The 21102-nt window shown below is 37.2% G+C and overlaps 1 protein-coding gene across 1 annotated transcript in view; it reads right to left on the reverse strand.

Annotated features, from left to right (window-relative positions):
* The window catches only part of UNC13C (unc-13 homolog C), a 613702-nt gene that overhangs the window by 90548 nt on the left and 502052 nt on the right, over positions 1–21102 (reverse strand). Inside the window, exons 28-29 of the mRNA XM_032593636.1 lie at positions 10577–10665; positions 2959–3108 (exon numbers count right to left, since the gene is read on the reverse strand). Coding sequence (XP_032449527.1) covers positions 2959–3108; positions 10577–10665 — 239 coding nt within the window. The remainder of the gene's footprint in view (positions 1–2958; positions 3109–10576; positions 10666–21102) is intronic.

The following is a 21102-nucleotide window of genomic DNA, read 5'->3' on the forward strand; positions in this document are numbered from 1 at the left end:
CCTGTGCATAGTTATGGAATCTGTAGCCCCACTATTTGGAAACCACTGTTGGAGAGTAGCATTCATGATAGGGACACAGGGTAGAAACCAGCAGATGTGTCACAGCAGAACCAAAGTACCTAACCTCGGAGATATTCCTAGGGTAATTTGAGACAAAACCAATCTGCCATTTTTGTAGCAGATGTGTAATTTCCATTTTCAGAAGGTCTGGGTTTAAGCATTGACCTTGTCTTTAGGGTCAGCTCATACACTTGGCATGCCAACTAATTCTGCTCAGACTGGAAATGAATGAATAGGTATAAAACCCTTGACATGTTTGTAGCTCTGCATGGGATTTCTGCCAGCTGGAAATAGAGTTTACAGTTCATTTTATAGAGTGGTGAGGTCTTGGTGAAGAAAATGAAACATACAGACATGTTTTATTTAAAGAGGCTACACAAAGAGAGCCTATACATTTATAATATAACACGATTTCTAAGGGGATTTTTCTCAAAGCTACCTTAAAGACTTTAAGCCCTCCATTGTTCATTTTAAATGAACAAACAGGAGATCTAGCAACTGCTTCCTTAATTTAGAGTTAACCCACTCTATAATGCAAACTGAAAAACATATATTTTGGAAACTGAGCTATCTAGATTGGTTAACCACAGACCAATTAACCAAACAATTTTCAAATATCATGTATTCCACCTGGCAAGAGAGATTTGCTGTCGTACACTTGATCGGATTTTCATGAAGACAGTATCCAGCTGTTCTCCCTCCTCCAGAATTCCTATACCTCATTTCCATACCTCTAAGTCCTACCCACCTAGAAAGATCTAATGCAAACAGAATTTCTAATGATAGTTTGAACAAGGAATTATTAACTTATACCTTATTGTGTTTATTTTTGTATTTTTCCTAACCTGTTGGCTCCCTAAGAACAGAATACCTGACTTTTAAAAATCTCTCCTAACAAATGGCTTTATGGTTACACATTTTTATTAGCCTTGAGAATTTGTGCGACTCTTCATGCCTCATATCTCTTTCCAAAAATTTTAAATCTTTGACAAATTTTTAAAGCTCATAGATGTTTTTTTGTATCTTTATATACTGTCCCTTTCTACTAAGAATTAGAAAAATATATATATAAATTATATAATGTATAATTCTAATAAAATTAAGACAGTAAAATAATCTAAATATGCTGAAAAGGAGGGTCCACTGACTTTATGTTTTGGTCTCATTTTACAGATGGTGAAATGGATTCAATGTCTCTCAGCTAGTAGTTAAAAGGATTAGGATAACTTAGAACTTTCTCTATGTTCCACAATATTTGGATAAATGACTGGCTGGAAGTCTAAAACCATAAGGCACTCCATAGGAGTTTGAAGAGGATTGCTTTGTCCTGCTCTCTATTCACCATCACATTCACAACCAAATGGTAGTGTGTTTATGTGATATGATTCTGTATTGGTCATAGAAAGAGCCATCTAATAAGATAAAAATGTCAAGGGGTTATACAGGAAATTAAATGGTAAAAGTCTACATTAAGAAACTCAAGAAATGAAGATGATTTTTCTCCCTTTCTTCTACAACTACATGCCCACCTCCCTCTTGCTAAGTTATATCCTAGATATTTCCTCATACAAACAGAATAGACAATTTGTCTACCAAAATTGAAATTAAAGTGATAATGAACATTAGTCTTGGTTATGCAGTAAGCTATAAACAAAGGGAAATAGAATTAAAATTTACATCAAAGGAGCACCTAGGTGGCTCAGTCGGTTAAGCTTCCGAATCTTGATTTCCACTCACGTCATGATCTCATGGTTCATGAGATTGAGTCCTGCTTTAGGCTCTGCACTGATGGTATGGAGACTGCTTAGGATTCTCTCTCTCTCTCTCTCTCTCTCTCTCTCTCTCTCTCTCTCCGCCCTTTCCCCACTTGTGCTCTCTCATGTTCTCTCTCTCCAAAAATAAATATTTTGAAAAATGAATAAAATATGTCATAAATATAGAAGAGGTCTCTTTACTAATTCTTTCTTTGTTATCCTTATCTTTAAAGAAAGCTATTATGTCCTTATTTATCTTGGTCCCTTTGGTATCAATTGATTTGCTGCAACAATATTAAATGAGGTAACATATGAAACCACCAGGTATAACACTGTTCCCATTCGTAGGCGTTCAAAATTATTTTTTACTTTTCTACCTTCAGTTTGGTGTTAAGTTCCACTATTTAAGAAATCATGTCTCTGGTTGCTTTAGATCAATGGTTCCCCATTGTGGACTTATTTTATAATATAGATGCCTTGACCTTACTCCAAACTAATGAAATTAGAATTTCTAAGAGTAGGAACTGAGCAGAAGCATTAAAAAAATCAAGCCTTTTTGGTTAAGAACACAGTCTTAGTTGGTCACAAAGGCCTCCATTTCCACCCACTCGCACTACTACTAGGCCATAACTCCATGGAGTCATGGACTTTGACTCTCTTTTTTGTCACTATCTAGTGCCCAAAATAAAAAGTTTGATACAGATAGGTGCTCAATAAATTACTGAAGGTTGAGTCAGGCAGTCTACTTGCCTCTGAACTAATTCTGCTCATACTTGTGCTATTCTCTTCTTCAGTTTTCTGACATGAAATCAGACATTCTGGACTCAATCCAGTCTTTTTTGATGTCCAAGAGGATGCAAAACAGTATCTTATCTGAGAAGCATCAAATCCTAATGTTTTCTCCCCTCAGAACAGCAAATTCCTTAGTTATCATTATTTATTTCCTTTCCTGCACAAAGTCATGCCTGCTTTTTTCGTATCTAGTAATGAACTAAAAGTCTTTTCCTTTGTGATGAATTAGCGTATTTCTCCAGAAGACTTTTTAAAACTATCTTATGTAGAGGAAAACAATTTTTTTCTCTTAAAAACCGTATCAGTCAAATTTAGGGCGGTGGTTAAAGAGAAAACTAGGTAGGAAACTTACGTTTTATCCAAGAAGTCCATGAGGGGTCTTAACACAATCTCTGCATCCATTGCTGCACTGTTCTTATTAGATGCAGTATTTCCATTTGTTCTCATTTGGTTTAGTTCAAAACTCATCTGTTTTATACAGTCTTCAATGATAAGCTGGAAACTGAAAATAAGGAATATAAATTCCGAAATAAAAACAAGCATTTATGATTCCTTTGTCTTTGTCTGTTTAATTCAACTCCAAGGAGTTTGATCTGTTTCAAGTGGTGTGAATTCCCATGCTCATCAGTCTTCAAACTTCTTGTTCAGCTGCAAAAAATTTTGTTGCATTCAAAGCTTACTTGGGACCCATATAAGCAGATAAAAAGTAACGCTCTTCAGGTTGAATTAATTTGAGTGGGGGTTTATTTGGCCCCATCTCTCACAGAAATAGCTGAGCATTTCTCTGAGCATTGGAAAAATGTTTTCGAAAGACTCTCGGCATGGGATTCACCTTCTTCACTAGGCATCTGGGACTCCACACCCTCTTGGCTTTCCTCTAATCTCACTGGCTATGCTCTGTTCTCAGTTACCTGACCTCTAAGCATTGGAGTAGGGTTACCAGATTTAGCAAATAAAAAGACAGGATATGTGGCAACCAGGTGGCTCAGTCGACTATGGCTCAGGTCATGATCTCTCCCTCTGAGTTCGAGCTCCGCTTCAGGCTCTGTGCTGAGAGCTTAGAGCCTGGGGCCTGCTTCCAATTCTGTGTCTCCCTCTCTCTCTGCCCCTTCCCTGCTTGCTGTCTCTCTCTCTGTCAAAAATAATAAATGATAAAGAAACTTAAAAAAAAAAAAACAGGATACCCAGGTAATTTGAATTTCAGATAGTGAATATTTTTTAGGATAAGTACACCCCATGCAATATTTCAGGCATATGTATACTAAATATATCCATTCTTTACCTAAAATTCAAATTTAATTGTGTATATCCTATATTTTATCTGGCAACCCTACATTGTAATCCACTAGGCTTGATCATTGGACCACTCCATTTCTTTGTCAAATATAGCTTTTTTTGGCAATTGTATCTAGTTCCATGGCTTTCACAATGTCAATATACTGGTGATTCCCAAATACACATCTGCAGACCTGACTTCCTCTTTTTAAAAATTTTTTAATGTTCATTTATTTTTGAGAGATAGAGACAGAGTGTGAGCTGGGGAGCGGCAGAGAGAGAGGGAGACACAGAATCTGAAGCAGGCTCCAGGCTCTGAGCTGTCCGCACAGAGTCCTATGCAGAGCTTGAACTCATGAACCACAAGATCATGACCTGAACTGAAGTCAGAGGCTTAACCAACTGAGACACCCAGGCACCCCTGCAGACCTGACTTCTAATGTGAGCTCCAGACCACTTTGTTAAACTGCCTATGAAACCTTTCCACTTAGAAGTCCAATGTGTTTCTCTCATACCAATATCCAATCCATCAGGAAGTCATCATAAAGTATCCTAACTCTTAGTGTTCTTAGAATTCTCTGAGGACACTCTTATCTCATAGACACTGTTATGTTCCCTCTTCCATGAAATTTCTCATGGGTCTTTTGGCCCCTCACTCTTAGTCATACACCAGATGCCATGTCCATTGAAAATTCTTCTTGAACACTCAATCTGAAATGACATTTCTATCATTCTCCATTTCCTCACAGTTTTTTTTTCTTAATTGCTTTATTATTCTCTATATATTGTTATTATTTGACACATTGCATACTTTTAATTTGTTTATTGCCTGTTGCCCCAACTAGAATGTAAGCTCTATGAAGGCAAGAACTTTTTTTTTTTTTTTTTTTTTGGTGCTACTTATCCACACCACAGAACCAGATGTCACACTTTGCACAAAGAAGTTGCTCAAGATCAAGTGGCTGAATGTATCAGTGGACCCTCTCCATCCACCCACTTCTATTACCTCACCACTCCAAGGACTTTTTAAAATTTTTGTTAATGTTTATTTATTTTTGAGAAATAGAGCGAGCAGGGGAGGGGCAGAGAGAGAGAGAGAGAGAGAGAGAATCCGAAGCAGGTGCCAGCCTCGACCTGTCAGCACAGAGCCTGATGCAGGGCTCAAACCCACAAACTGCGTGATTCTGACCTGAGCTGAAGTCAGATGCTTAACCAACTGAGCCACCCAGATGCCTCACCATTCCAAGGATTTAAATAAGTATGTGAAAAGTAATCTTTAGCATTATTTCTTCATTCTTTCTATCTTTTACTGAAATAATTGGCACAAAGGACATTTAAATAATGGAGACTCATCATCACTATCATTCTTCTATAGTGTCTATTACTTTCACACATCTAACAACAGGAGTAATTATTAGAGATGTACCGGCAGGCAAGAAAAAAAAAAATAGGAGAATGGGGATAAATGACAACCTGTAAAATGGTCCCATCACTAGAATGGTGATGATTAGAAGGAAAAAGTCTATTTAAAAAAGTATCACAGTTGGGGTGCCTGAGTGGGTCAGGCCCGATTGAGCATCTGACTTTTGATTTCTGCTCAGGTCATGATCTCACGATTCATGAGATCGAGCCCTATGTCAGGCTCTATGTTGACAGTGTAGACGCCGCCTGGGAATCTCTCTCCCTCTATCTCTCCCCTCCCCCAGCTTATACACTCTCTTTCTCTCAAAATAAATGAACACTAAAAAAAAAAAAGAAAGTACTGTAATCACGTCAGTCCATTCCCTCTTCTTCCCCCACACACAAAGGTTATAGAGTTCATATTATTTGAGTCGTTTCCAAATGTGCTAATTTCTAAAATTTTATATAGAAGTTTAGGAATTTTCACCATATAATGCTACCATTAAGTAGAAAATATAAGTATTTATCATTGCATGCATTCTACCAGTATTTTAGAACACTTACGTGCCAATCTCAGTTCATAGGTGCTGAAGATGTATCAATGAACAAAACACAGAATGTCTTGTTCTTGTGGCACATGTGAGAATTTATTTTAGAATTTACATCATGAAAATATTTTACTTAGCCTGTTATCCAATATTTTATTTTTCTAATTTTTGGTTTTGCTACCAAATATTGGAAATCTTTGATATATTTTAAGCTGTCACAACTTGGATGTTTTCCTTCCTCCTGGACCTTTAAAAAATGTTTATTTATTTATTTTGAGAGAGAGAGGGACAGTGGGCAGGAGGAGAGGCAGGGAGAGAGGAGAGAATACCAAGCAGGTTCCATGCTGTCAGCACAGAGCCCAACACAGGGCTCGATCTCGCAAATCGTGAGATCATGACCTAAGCCCAAATCAAGAGTCAGCCACTTAATGGACAGAGCTAACCAGGTGCCCACCTCCTGGACTTTATATAGCAGATTTATAAGTAAACTGTTCTGTAATTTTGAGCATAGAGTCAAGACCTGAATCTACTTTTACCATCATCCATCTTTGGCTCCCGACTTCTCCTGGACTTGCTTTACTGTTGACAATACCATTCCTGCCTCTCTGGACTTGGTATCTGTATTTGGTTTCTGGATGCTTGAACCTCAGCTTGCCCCTATGCATGTAGCTCATTTCTTAGCTCCCTGCATATTTATCTAAAAGAGGATGTCTCACTGAATTAAACTCAGGTCCAGAAGAATCCAGGTATGTGTATTTTGGCTTTTACCTGGCCAGACCTGCCTTTAGACTTTTGTTAGGTAGTTGTTGTGGAGGAAGGTGGGGGTAGGCATGGTGCAGAATGTGAGAAAGTAAGTGCTGATAGTGGTGGTGTGTGTATTTAGTGAGGGTACAGTGGCAAATATTTGGGACAATAGAAAAGCAAGGTAGATAATGTTGGAAAATATGAATTAGTTGATTTACCACTGGGTCATCAGTGATCCTGCTGACTGTAGTAATAATCACCCTTGAAATAGCCACTTCCTTTTGCACTGTTTCTCAAATCAGTGTATTGGAGTGGAGGATAGATTGAGCAGAAGAAGTTATGATAGTTATTTATAAAAAATGTTTAAATGAGTTCTCCTACAATAGACCCATATGGTGAACTCCCACCAGAAGCCAGCTCCGTGTGTGAGATCAGGCATATGGAAGAAGGGTTATCAGTGTATCAGAGACAGTTACATTTTATCTTAACATTAATCCAGGATAAACCAACACCTGCATTTCACCTAAAATTTTTTGTCTCTATTAATTTTTGGTAAGTTCACCTAAAATATTTTTTCTGTGTGAATTTTTTAGTTGGAGAAGTCTGTAGCAATCAGCTTGAATAAAAGTGGTACCAGTTAATAATGACAGATTTTATAAGTACCCGTGAAGTCAAATACTAACAGGAGAATTCCTAGGAAATGTTCATGAATTCCTTTCTTAATCCAGCTAGCCACTGGTACCAAAGGCATCATTAAAAGAAATGTAGTAAGCCAAAAGCCAAACTCCAAAATATAAGCAGAAACCTAAGTGGCACAAGTTTTGACAACTGTAAGAACATCTGTAAGAACATCTTTAAGATATCACTGAAACTATATCACTTAGTTTCCTCCCAACAAACAAAACAGAACATGACAAAATAAAAAGAATTGATTCCTGTAAGCATGTCAAAGTCCCAGGAACCTGGGCTTCAGATGTGTGGTTTGGCTCTGCCCTGGCTTTACTGTGAAATCATCCTACCAGTTCCATATACAAAAATTATGTGATTGTGGGTTTTATTTTTTCTTAATTTTTTTAATGTTTTTATTTTTATTTTTGAGACAGAGAGAGACAGAGCAGGGGAAGGGCAGTGAGAGGGGGAGACACAGAATCCGAAGGGGGCTCCAGGCTCTGAGCTGTCAGCACAGAGCCCGACGCGGGGCTTGAACTCATGGAGTGTGAGATCATGACCTGAGCTGAAGTCAGACACTTAACCGACTGAACCACCCCGGCGCACCTGATTGTGGGTTTTAAAAACACCAGACAAAACAGATTCGGGGCAATTAATTATACACTTAATATTAAGGCTCTAGACTGCTAATTTTGACTCTAAAGAAGGTTGATTCAGACTAAAATGATCCAGTTTGACTTTACAGTGTGGTCACGCTGATCATTATAGCCATCCCATCCACCTGGTGTGATAATCTGATTGGTTGTGTGGGAAATAAATTCATACCAACAGGTATATAATAATTATTCTTTTTATAAGAAAAGCATGGCATGTGGGTTGTTTATTCCAATAATCTTAGCCATAGTTGCACACAATACTAAATTCTTCACTATATTTAATAAAATAATGAAGAAATAGTGCTGGGTAACCAGGAGTTTCAATATCTAGGTGAAAATAGCTGGCTTCACATGAACAAAATACTTCTAGTGCTCTTTTAACAGCAAGCATCACTCCTTATTTCATAACTGAAGTTCGCTCAATTTTTTTCAAATCATAAATTCAGCCTTTGTAAACTGAATATTCCTCCCACGAAACAAAACAGAACAAAATAAAAAGTATTTATTCATAAGGATGATTTGGCTATATTCCAGAAAGTAATTTGAATATATGTTTTCTATTTATATTCTAATTTCTATTCTGTTTAGTCATCTTATTTCCCATTAGGTTCTGAACACCCCTTGCTATCCCAGACACCTCTTTGTTTTCCCTGACTTTGCTAAATAATCTCTATTTTTGTCTTCCTAGCTTAATGCAACAGTTTTTTTTTGCTAACCACATATTAATAATTCACAACTGCCAAATTGACTGACCAAAGGCCTCCATCAACTAAGTGTCACTCAAGTCAGAGCCAGTAAGCCCGAACGTCTCTGGGACAATGTCGGCATCTCCAACTCCAGGCACACAGAATCTTCAAATTGCTTATGAATATCTAGGTCAAGTAAGCACAATCATCCAGGTCAGCTAACAACACAAAACAGAAGGCAGAGCAATCACCTTGGGCTCAATACAGCAAGGCTGTCTCTTGTTCAGCACCTGAGCTGTGAAGGTGGGCTACATAAAGACCATGAATAATAAAGAGAAGGCCGGAGCACCTTGGTGGCTCAGTGGGTTAAGCATCCGACTTCAGCTCAGGTCATGATCTCACAGTTTGTCGTTTTATGCCCTGTGTCAGGCTCTGTGCTGACAGCCCAGAGCCTGGAGCCTGCCTCAGATTCTGTGTCTCCCTCTCTCTCTGCCCCTTCCCCACTTATGTTCTGTCTCTCTCTCTCTCTTCCTCACAAATAAACAAACATTAAAAAAATTTTAAAAAATGAAGAGAAGGCCAATATGGGATTCTTCTTTACTTTTCATCATTGCTATATTTGGGGGAAAAATGATGATTTAGTGTCTTCTTCTTTTTAGTCTTTCTGATTTGAAAGTAGCATATCTAATCAATATTTATTAAGCATATATCTTTCCAAAACCCAATAATAATTGATGAGTGGGGTTCAAAGAGATAGATAACCTTCATTAGAGTAATTTGATAGGGCCATCTGATAACAGAACACAGTAAGTGAACATTTATCAACAATATTTAAAGCAAATTCTGGGGGGTGCCTGGGTGGCTCAGTCTTAAACAACTGACTTTGGTTCAGGTCATGATCTCAGGGTTCATGAGTTAGAGCCCCTCATGAGGCTCTGTGCTGACAGCTCAGAGCCTGGAGCCTGCTTCGGATTCTGTGTCTCCCTCTGTCCCTGCCCCTCCCCAACTCATGCACTATCTCTTTCTCTCTCAAAAAATGAATAAACATTAAAAATTTTTAAAGCAAATCGGTATGAAGTTAATGAACCTCTTTAAAGATGTGTTTGCTTTTCTATTTTAACATTTGATGATAATCTAATGGATTTTTCCTATAGGGCCAAAATGAAGTTTATCTAGGATGGATTTTTCTCTCTTTAGAGCCCCACTATAGAGAAGGAAAATTTATTGTTTAAAAATAGAGGCGATGGGTGGCTCAGTCCATTAAGCATCAGACTCTTGGTTTCGGCTCAGGCTGTGATCTCATGATTTCTTGGGTTTAAGCCCCATGTTGGGCTCTGTGCTGACAGCATGGAGCCTGCTTGGGATTTTCTGTCTCCTTTTCTCTCTACCCCTGCCCCACTTGGGCTGTACCTCTCTCAAAAATAAATAAATAAACTTTAAAAAACATAGAAAAAATATAGATATGCCAGTACTCTCCTATGGGTAATTACATCAAGATTCCCAAACCTTAAAACCTAGAGCCCTGGCTTTATTAGCTTATGAGGTTGGAATTCAGTTCTTTGGAAGTGCAGTCACAATGATATAAATGGCATGAATGCAACTCACTCTTCTTTTGTATGTGAAGTGTCTCTCCCTCCCTGCATTTTTTCAATAATTACTAAGCTCGACACACTAGAATTTCAGGTAGGAATGGGATATGCGGTTTCTGACCTTAAGAAGCACACTAGTAAAGTCCGGAAGATAGGCAAGTAAAACAGAATTTAGAGTACAGTGTTATAAGTACTACCCAACTGAAGGATCATGCAAAGTTCCAGCGAACATGTATCAAGACTTCACTGATAGATTGTGGGGTTGTTGAGAGGAGATAGTGCATGGTTTGATTATTGAAGTTAAATGAATTTAACCAGTCAGAGGAGAGAAATAGCATTGAAAGCATGATTACTATTAGTGGAAACCCAACACATTTGGATAATAACTACTTAGCCACTTACCTTTCACCATAAGTGATGCTGAGCTCATCCAGAACCCCATTGAGTTTAACTTGAAGTTCTTTTAGAATAGCACTAGCTTCAGGATCTAGCTGCAGAAAGACCATAAACGATATTACTTTGGAGTTGTGAGAAAGTACACTTTTGTTTCTCTTACAGGCATTTTGCTTATTACAAGGTAAACTTCAAACAATACAACACACATATCCTCTTTCCTTTCCTTTTTTTAATCTTTGAAATTAAGTGCAAAATTTAGGAAATTCTAAATATGTGTGAAAAAAATTGATCGAAATGCATGGCATGCATACAGATGAGAGCTAGATAGCAAAGCCTTTGTTGGTTACAGCAATGGGATGCAAGGCATGAGAAAGTAACCTTCAGAACATGGTAACTTCATAACTTAGAAATCGATTGTGTTAGGCATTAGTTGAATATACATGTTGCTTCAAAATATAGTTCAGTTTTTACTATCCTTGTAAATAATAGGCCCATAAAATAAAAAAATAGTAAGAAAAATTAATTTGTGAGTGTTGTACTGTGACTTGACTGTATTTATATATTTTTTATAACTATAGAATAGTTAAAATTAAAAATTAAATTATAAACTAGAGAATTAAAAATAGGAAAAATAAATTATCCAAGCACTGCAATGTTTCTCTGAGGTGATAGGCCTGACTTCTCTTCCTAGATGCCAATTAGAAATTCAGAGTTCAAGATCCAATGTTCCTCATTTTATTTTTATTATTCTTCAAGTTTTCAAATATTTATAGCTTGAAGTTAAGCTACTGAGCACATTTAGGGTCAAATAAAAAATAATTAAATCAAGATAACATATTTGAAGATGTTTTTACAATGCAAATGTTAAAAGTCAACTATTCTTTTTATTTGGTTTCAGTTCTTAAAAAAATGTTAACCATTACAAGAAAAAACTATACTATAAATAAACATATCTATAAACCTGTCGATCTATTGACAGAATAGTTTTGTAATTAAAGTTCAGGATCAACACAAGTTTCATTAGCACTTTAGAAACTTCTAATCTTTTTTTAAGTTTTCACAAACTGTCAAAAAAGAATGACTTGTAACAGATGTATTATCTCAAGTTGATAGGAATTCATGTAAAGGGCAATCTAGAATATTCTCTGTAATTAAGTCAACCTTCCTTTGATGCTTTAGAAATTAGTTTCTTGCCTTTAGTAGCTATAATTATTATGCAAGCGGATCTACTATTGAAAACAAGGGATAGGATAAAGCCAACTTTTGGGGGTAGAACAAATTAAAGGAGGACTTATAGTAAATAGGAGGACCTAAGATGGACACCAAAAAATACAGGACCCAGTATCAAATTTCAACTCCAGGAAGCCAGCCCAGGACCAAATAATATCCCTGATAGTATACACTGGTCATTTAGTACCGTAATCGTCCAAGAATATTTTCTAGTACTAAGATACTGTTAGGAAGAAGTATTATTTATATATCTCAGCACACTGTGTGGCTCTAGCTTATATTACCATGATTAAACACACTGGAATGGAAATAAAAAATTGCACTTGGCATGTGACTACTGATTTTATGAAACCAATCCTTGATGTCAATTTTGACTCAAATTCAGGTGGTTTCAACATTGGTTAGTTTCTGCTGCCCCTCTATAGAGCCAATGTGATTCTTCTGGACTTTATCTTTTTTCTGTCTCCATCAACAGACAAGCTCACAGCTCTTACCCACAGATACATAGGCTACTGTTACAAACTTCTTTTGGAGTTAGAAAATTAGAATATCCTTGAGCCTCATAATTTCTGAGAATTCCATTAAGCTATAGCTGGTCATAAGGCAGTGATTCAGAAACATAATTAGACAGCACTTAAGTTAAAAAGACACTGATAGGCATTGAAACAAAAATAGCCTAATAAACTGTAATTCACCAAACTTTAACCAGGAAAATATTTGTGGGTTGTCTGCCCCACTCCCAAGGCACCATTCAGGCTGAACATTTTTTATTGTATTTTCTTGCTATTGACCCAATACCAATTTTATTTCATTTGGATAAGATTTTTGGGCAACAGGAATGAGAGAGAAGCCCTTCCATGGGTTTCTTCATGCTTCTGACTCTTTGGTAAACTGCTTGGGTAGATAGGTGTTAGTTTCCTGCCCATATACCTGTCATCTCCAAGGAAATGGCTATGAGAGTAGAGTTTTAACCAGGAAATTGGATTGCTTCTTTTTTTTCTTTTAAAGTTTATTTACTTATTTTGAGGGAGGGATGGAGTGGGGGCGGGGGGGGAGGGAGACAGAGAGAGAGAGAGGGCTGGCATGGGAGGGAGAGAGAGAATCCCAAGCAGGCTTTTCCCCATCAGCTCAGAGTCCCACACATGGCTCAAACTCAGGAACCTGTGAAATCATGACCTGAGCTGAAACCAATAGTCAGATGCTTAACCGACTGAGCCACCAGGGCACCCTGGGATTGCTTCTTATTTAAAATGTGTATTTTGTTTTCAAATTAGTTTAATATACACATTGAGGTTTTTTTCACCTGTTAAGATAATGACTTTAAAGTCATATAAAAATGGTTAGATCAGTTGGATGAAATTATGCTATTTTCCCATAAATTATTTTAGTCTACCTTTGGTATTTTGTGAATGGAGATTTCTATCAAATAGTTGGCTTTGGCTTGAAACTGTGAACCTGTCAAATCTATAGCAATTTAAACATTGGATGACAGTTTTCATTTCCTCATAGAAGCTTAAGTTTCCAAGTGGGTGCAAACTAACGCCTCTGTCATGGAACCAGGCAAAAAAAAAAAAAATTATAATTTCAGTTAAGTACATGTTGTTCATCTGATCAAAATCATACCATTATAACATTAAAACAGAAGCAGTAATTATGAGGCCGAATTGCAGGTCTTTTGCAATAATAATGATTATAAATATCATACTCATCTAGTTATAAAACAATCCCTTTAGGCAGCAAATTAACCAGTTCTTGAGTTCTGCATTTCTTTATTCGTACATATAGAAGAAATTTTCCTTACTACTACAAACTTCCTTAAGTTTGTAAGAAACAATAACTTGGGCTTTTAGACTTCATTGCCTATATTACCGACAGCACGTTTTACAAATTATTGGCTACTTTGGAAAGGTGAAAGACTACCTGATTTAAATCTTTTTCCCAAAGATTTAAAACTTAGACTTGTTCTAAATGTAATATCAAATATCAACTTGCATTTTTATATCATTATTTAGAGTTATTATTAAAAGGAAAAAAAACAAGCATTCAAAAGTCACAGTTAATAAATTTATTTTAAATTACAAACTGAGGGGTGCCTGAGTGGCTTAGTCAGTTGAGCATCTGACTTCGGCTCAGGTCATGATCTCACAGTTCATGAGTTCGAGCCCCAGGTCAGGCTCTGTGCTGATGGCTCAGAGCCTGGAACCTGCTTCAGATTCTGTGTCTCCATCTTTCTCTACCCCTCCCCAGCTGGCACCCTATCTCTGTCTCTCTCAAAAATAAATAAAAACATTTTAAAAATTTTTTAAAAATTACAAACTGAATTAGCGTGTGTATGTAAACAACTTGGCTGGCAAAAAATAAAAAATAAATGCCTCCATGTAAAGAGGAATATACTCAATGAGAATTTAAATATACAGAGTAAAATTCTGAATTTATAGTAAAGCTTTTGAAACAGATTTTATCCACACTCCGTGATAGGTTTTAGAATTCCAAAATCAAGGCTGGAAGGGTATGATTTTCTAATGGTCAGAATGAACTATCGTCATACATAGGTACTCTCTTGAGATTTCACACCACTGACATATTTTACACCACTGAGCTGTGATAATAAAAAAGACTTGTCTGGAAGAGAGAGCCAGCATGCAAGCTATCTGCTAAGTTCTTCTTCCCTAAGGCCCACTTCTGCTTTTCCTTTAAAAGACAATGCATCCATCACTTACTTTAGCAATTCTTGCCCTCCATGCTGCCGGCCCTGTGCTGTTAGTAGCTCTAACTCCTGCACTACCTATGCGGTTTACTACAACATCTGTACAAATCTTTCTTCTAATTGTTCTCTTATTAATCTATCTCTTCCACTGATTTCTGTCTTAGTTAACTGTCCACCCTGAGTGTCTGTCCCTGTATGCCTAGGCATTTACCAAATATTTGAGGAAGGAGGTGAGGGCAGAAAGAAGCATGGAAATTATCCCTCAAAGGAAATCTGGATACCCAGAGTGCTCCTTCTCCTTGGAGTGATAATTTGCATTGACTATTAATAGAATACTTTTGCATTTGAAATCTTTCATTCCTTAGCAACCATATATTCTGGAGTTACAAACTTAGTCCTGATTTCAAATTTTTGTCTCACTGTCAGCCCGTTATCAGATTATGTCCTGATATTTGTTTAGTTCCAAAAATATGGTTACCATACCCACTCTGCATGTTTTGGTTTGTTTGTGTTTTACCAGCACACATTATTTCCCCAAGGAATGTGAAGGGAATCTATGTTATTTCAGCCTCTTAAAACAGGAATGGTTAATCCAACCATCAAGCTGTTGCTGGAGATAGAACTAGTCAGTTGGAAAGTGGCTTTAAACTCTTTCAACAGCTCAATACAAACTCTTTAAAAGACTTAAGGCTGTGCAGGAAGAAATTTTGTGTGAATTATATTCCTGTTCCCCAGTGTTCAATACTACCTCATCTCCTTTCTGTTGTATACACATTACTAGGCTGTTTTTCCTCCTGTTCAACTCATCAGTGTTAGAGTTCCATTATTTGCTTATCTAAACAAGTGCAGATCAGGGAGGATGATCAGTCCCTGGCCTTCATCTACACAGGTCCCAAATTTTGGTCATTGGACTGGTGGGTTTCATGTCCTGAAGGTTTTTTCAGAACAATCTTTTTTTTTTTTTTTCTTCAACGTTTATTTATTTTTGGGACAGAGAGAGACAGAGCATGAACTGGGGAGGGGCAGAGAGAGAGGGAGACACAGAATCGGAAACAGGCTCCAGGCTCCGAGCCATCAGCCCAGAGCCTGACGCGGGGCTCGAACTCACGGACTGCGAGATCGTGACCTGGCTGAAGTCGGACGCTTAACCGACTGCGCCACCCAGGCGCCCCAGAACAATCTTTTAATAAATGCAAACACCATCACTATATCTATGAAAAGAAAGAAAGAAAGAAAGAAAGAAAGAAAGAAAGAAAGAAAGAAAGCAAGCAAGCTTCATTTCCAAGGAAAACAGTTCAACTTGAGCTCTTGGTTCCTTGTTTTGGATTCTGCTCAAATATCCCTTTCTGTCTTCATTCCCCTTCATCATTATCTTCATGACCCCATTCTATAAATGTACTCAAACAACACTTTGTTAAAATAAAAAATAGAATACAAAGACCAACTTATTTAGTACTAGCTTCTCATTGATAGCTTGCTAATATCTTCTCTTCTCTTGACCATCAAACTGTTCACAGCATAAATGTAAAACTTATAGCTTCCTTATTTCTTAAATATTGATCTCCTCTAGTGTAGCTTCTGCTCTCGACGCTCCACTGAAATGTTCATGTGTACATCACCAGTGGTTTCTTAATAGTGATCTCCAATGACTATTCAGCCTACTCAGCCTGCATTCACTCTTGCTTTCTCAAGCTCTTTTTCCTTATTTCTCTAGAGACTACCTTCTCTTAGCTCTCCTATTTTTCTGCCTATCATTTGTCTCTCTTTTGATGACTTTTCTTCCTCTATATACTCCTTAGAAATAAGTGTCCTTCAATTCTCCCTTCCTCGTCTCCTTTTTTTTTTCCTACTCAATCTCTCTTGAGCAATCACATCCATGCCTATGTCTTCAATTCCCACGCCTGTGTTAACAACCCCCCAAATCTCTACCTACAGCTTTAACAGGATGCCTGAGCATCATGTCTACATTCCCACATACCTATTTGGCCTTTTCTACTTGGATGACTTAAATGTCAGCATATCAAAAATGAACGTATTACCTGTCCATCCTTAACTTATGTCTCAAATTTTATTGATACCATACCATTAAGGCAGAAATGCGAAAATCATCTTTGACCCTTCTTTGCCTTCTACCTTCCCATATTCACTTGGATACCAAATATGACTGATAACATCTCAAATATTTTCTCCATCTGTCCTATCCTCTTCAATTTTTGATGCAGAATTATCCTTATGTAGACTCGAATGCAATCATTTCCACATTGTGTTCTTGTTTTCTCTTTTATTCCATCCTCCTAACTATTCCTAGAGTGGTTATAATAAAGACCAAATCTGCTGGCCCCACTAGTTGGCTTCAACAAGGCAAGTGCTTCAAGTAATTTATCACAATCTTATCTGGGCTATGTTTTTTTTTGTTGTTGTTGTTAAATATCATTTCTCCCCAACCCTCCTATTTGGCCAGAATTTATACATCCTAAAATGGCTAGCTCAACTTAAAATATATGATTGAGAAATCACTGAACATTCCTTACTGAACCCAGCAGGAAATTACTCTCCTTGGAATGTCCTAAATCACCTTGCTGAGCTATGGTATTCAGCATGGGTATTGTGGAATGCTGTGTGAAATTTAAAAACATGTATGGTGTTCTGTATTGAAAAAAAAGAAAAAAGAAAGAAAGAAAGAAAGAAAGAAAGAAAGAAAGAAAGAAAGAAAGAGGAAGGAAGGAAGGAAGGAAGGAAGGAAGGAAGGAAGGAAGGAAGGAAGGAAGGAAGGAAGGAAAAAGAATTGTGCCCCAGGTCCACCAATGCTACACTGTCTTTTGTTTCCTTTTTTATTCCTGTTAGGAAAGAAGCTCCCCAAGAACTTATAAGACCATTTTAAGAGATAGACAATGACATTTTCTTTATGCCATTCAGATTTGCATGAACTGTTATGCTAGAGTATCATTAGTTATATAAATTCATGCCTCTAACTTCTTCGCTTCGAAAGTTGAACATCAGTAGCTGTCTCGCATCCTAATTAGAGAGTATGCAGTAAATCCAACTGTCATTGTGCTTCAAATCAACTGAATGCCTTTGAGATATGTTAAGTTAGGTTCTTCAGCCTAGACAACTGAAGGGGAAAAAAGCCTTTCCTTTATCCCTGTACGTTTAAGAAAAAATGATACCTTCAGACCTCATATGAGTGACAAGATCCATTCTTTTCTCTTAAACATTTTTTTTCCTCTTCACCTACAACACATAGACTAAACCTCTACTCCATGGGTTTATAACAAGTGTCCTTATAACTGCAGAATTTTAGAACTAGAATGAACTTCAGAAGCCATATAGTACAATTCCCTTTTACAAGTGGAAAAACCAAGGCGTGGACAATGTGCCATGCTTCATGATATATTTTGGGGACATATGAGGACTGAGAAGCAGCAGTCTAAGAAGCCATATTTTTTTAAAGAAATTCTCTTCTGCAAATGCTCATTAAAAATTAAACAAGTACAATAACTTGATTGAGAAGGAACATTGGGTTTATTAGCTCCATCTATTGGCTGACTAACCATGAATATGGACAGAGTAAGATTAAGTCAGGAGAAGAAAGGAGGCACAAAATTTATGTTCAGAATTTATTCTATAAAAAATGCCTTTTTGCCCTGTTTCACTCTCTTTCCCATTCTGCTACTCACATTAGGGAATCCATTCACCCATTAGGCACTGTGAACACAGTCTGTTCAATCAACTGAACGGAGTACCTGTTGAACATCAGTCCACGGAGACAGAATTCCCTCAGTGAGCCATTTGCATGAAGTGCCTGAGGTCCCTTTCAATCAAGTAGGAGAAGAAGGGGGATTGGCTGGGTTAGAGAAGTAAATTTTCCTAGTTTGCATTGATTTATGGGTTGTGAAGGCAAGCATAAACAAAGAGGATCACAAGACAATAAAATAGGTCTATTATAGAAACTGGCAGTTAAGCTCTATTTTTTTTCTCCCTCCTGGCTGTGGCTTGAATTCTCTCTCAAGTTCTCTTAAGGTTCAGAGACAGGTTAGTTTAAATAAAGACTTGATGGCACAGAGGCGACCCTATGATTTCTTGGGAATGCTCTGGGGAATGAGGTTAACAGGCAGTACCCGCCTGAGTTTTTATTTCATCCTGACATGGGTCACCCACCCAGAAACTTCTCAGCCTAATAGATGGCACCTTTTCTTCATTTCACAAGCTTAGCAGTTAGCTGAATTTTACTTGGTAGCAGTGCTAGATTCTTAATCATACTTACTAAATCACCTCAATGCAATTTGCCCCGCTGGCCCTCATTAGTCTTTTAATTTTCTATTAAGTCCAATTTGTTAACTGCAATCATAGAGATGGTTCAGAGGAGAAAGAAAGCAGGCAAGAGCTGCATGCCACCAAAATAAAAGGCCACTACTTCAAACATTCAGTTCCCCTTGTTATCTGCTGCCATAACACTGAAAATAGCTGCTTGCTTTTACCGAATTCAGCCAAATGACATCCCACCTTGGAGCTCTATTTACACATGAACAGACTAGAAGTTTCACTTTATTCTTTTTAATTGTTGCAAGATTTAACAATTACAGCTTTCATTTAAAGGATATTTTCACATTTGCAAAGTGTTGGGGAGGAGGTTCCACTCCCAAACTTTATTACTTTTAATTGTTCTGACTTCACTAATAAACTTCCTGTCTCAACTACTGCCCTACAGATTCAGTAACTATAAGTGGCAACAATAGACCCTTCTACCAAATAGAAAAAAAAATCTTTGCAAATTGCTTTAGAAAACAATTTTAGAACTAAAAGGAAGAGATGACTAATGTAAATTGTTTATTTTACTATCTAAGACGTCTGATACATATTTTATAATTTACTTTGTAATGGCTGGAAAAGAGATGAAAACAGTACACCGATTCTCACTAATGTATTAACTAGTGAGTGGTATCTCTATTTACATTAAGGACAAAAGGTGAGACACATCAGAAACCTGAACATAAAGCTTAGCCTCCGTACAACCACACCTTTCGATAGGGTTACATATAAAATGTAAGCATAAAGTCTAGAATGTTTTAAAAAATTCTGAGTATTTGTTTATTATTGCAAATTGGTCACCTATGTTTTTGGATCACTGCATTCCTTAATACAAACATTTGCCTGTACCATTGCATGCTGTGTCTGGATCCATTCCAACATGTCGAGTCCTCTGTGTTCTCCAGATTCAAAACATATTAAGTAGGTCAGTGAGGTGTGTGGCACAGATAAGGCAAAGGAGGCTCTGAGCCATTTCCTAATTACTTGGTTGCTGTTCTAAGAGCACAGAGCCATAATTCTCAAAATGTGGTCCCCTGAGCAGAAGCATTAGCATCAGCTGGGAATCTGTTAGGAATGCAGGTCATCAGGCTCCACCCAAGACCTTCAGAATCAAAAAGTCTGGGGATGGAATTCAGCAACGTGTGTTTTAACCAGCTACCCAGGTAGTTCTGATGCATGCTGAAGTTACAGAAGTACTAGTGTGAAGCATTATTTCCTTTAAAGCAGTGCTATTCAATCCCCTGTTGCCAGCAAGTATAATTTTGAAAGGATAATGCTAAGTAAAATATGATAGGGGTTAATTTCCGTCCTCTCTGGTGGGGATTTGCTTAGCTGAAGACTAAGTCCTTACAGCTAATCGGTTTTACAGTGAATTTCAATCAGCGACATGCATTATACTTTGAGTCAGATGCAGTTTCTAACTCATCAAATTCATCATTAAACAGTGGAAAAGGATATAGATAAGGCTTTCCTGAAACAAAAGAATAGTTACATTGCTCATTAAAATACACACATGTTTAGGATAGGTGGCGTTATGTTTCAGATTCCATGGCCCTGTTCAGGAAAGTTTACCACAGTGAAATGAGTCAAGAGATTCAGTTATTTTTGAGATGTAGCAATGAAAATATTACCAATGTATCTAATTAGTCTGCTTTGTGGCCAGCAGAGTAAGAGAATATAGCTAAGGAAACAAATGCCTTTATTCCCCTCTCTTAATGATGGCTGACTTCTAGCATCTGAAGTACTGTCAGTAAGTTAGCAGGCTTATGGATAATTATGGATTCTACCACTCCGGACAATTGCACCAATGCAATATCATGAAGGAGTAATGCCTCTTCTGCTTACACAGCACAGTCATAATTTTCTAAATCAATTACTACAAGTTCTCCAGAGTTTCATAACCCATATCTTATGGCTTCCTGAAATGAAATGAAATTTCAGATCATCTGATTTTCTTTTTCATGTATTTATACAAATTAGACTGCAGGGCAAGGAAATGCAACCGAGTCCTTTTTGTAGGTGAGGGCAATATATTTTTATGAAAAAATAAATACAGGGTCTGTATTTATTTCAAATTGCTCTGAGCTGAGTTATACTCATAAAATAATTAAGCTATTAAAATAATGTAAACCAAAGTATATGTGTTTTTCTTTTGAGGTATTTCAGCTATTAGAGAATAATAAAATGATCATTCACCAATAATGAAAATAAGTACCTGACATTCTGATAATCATTTTGCTGTTACTGTGTTACAAAGGGACCGATAATGCAGTATGGGGATTGTGGT

Source organism: Lynx canadensis, chromosome B3, assembly GCF_007474595.2.
Source record: "Lynx canadensis isolate LIC74 chromosome B3, mLynCan4.pri.v2, whole genome shotgun sequence".
Taxonomy (NCBI): domain Eukaryota; kingdom Metazoa; phylum Chordata; class Mammalia; order Carnivora; family Felidae; genus Lynx; species Lynx canadensis.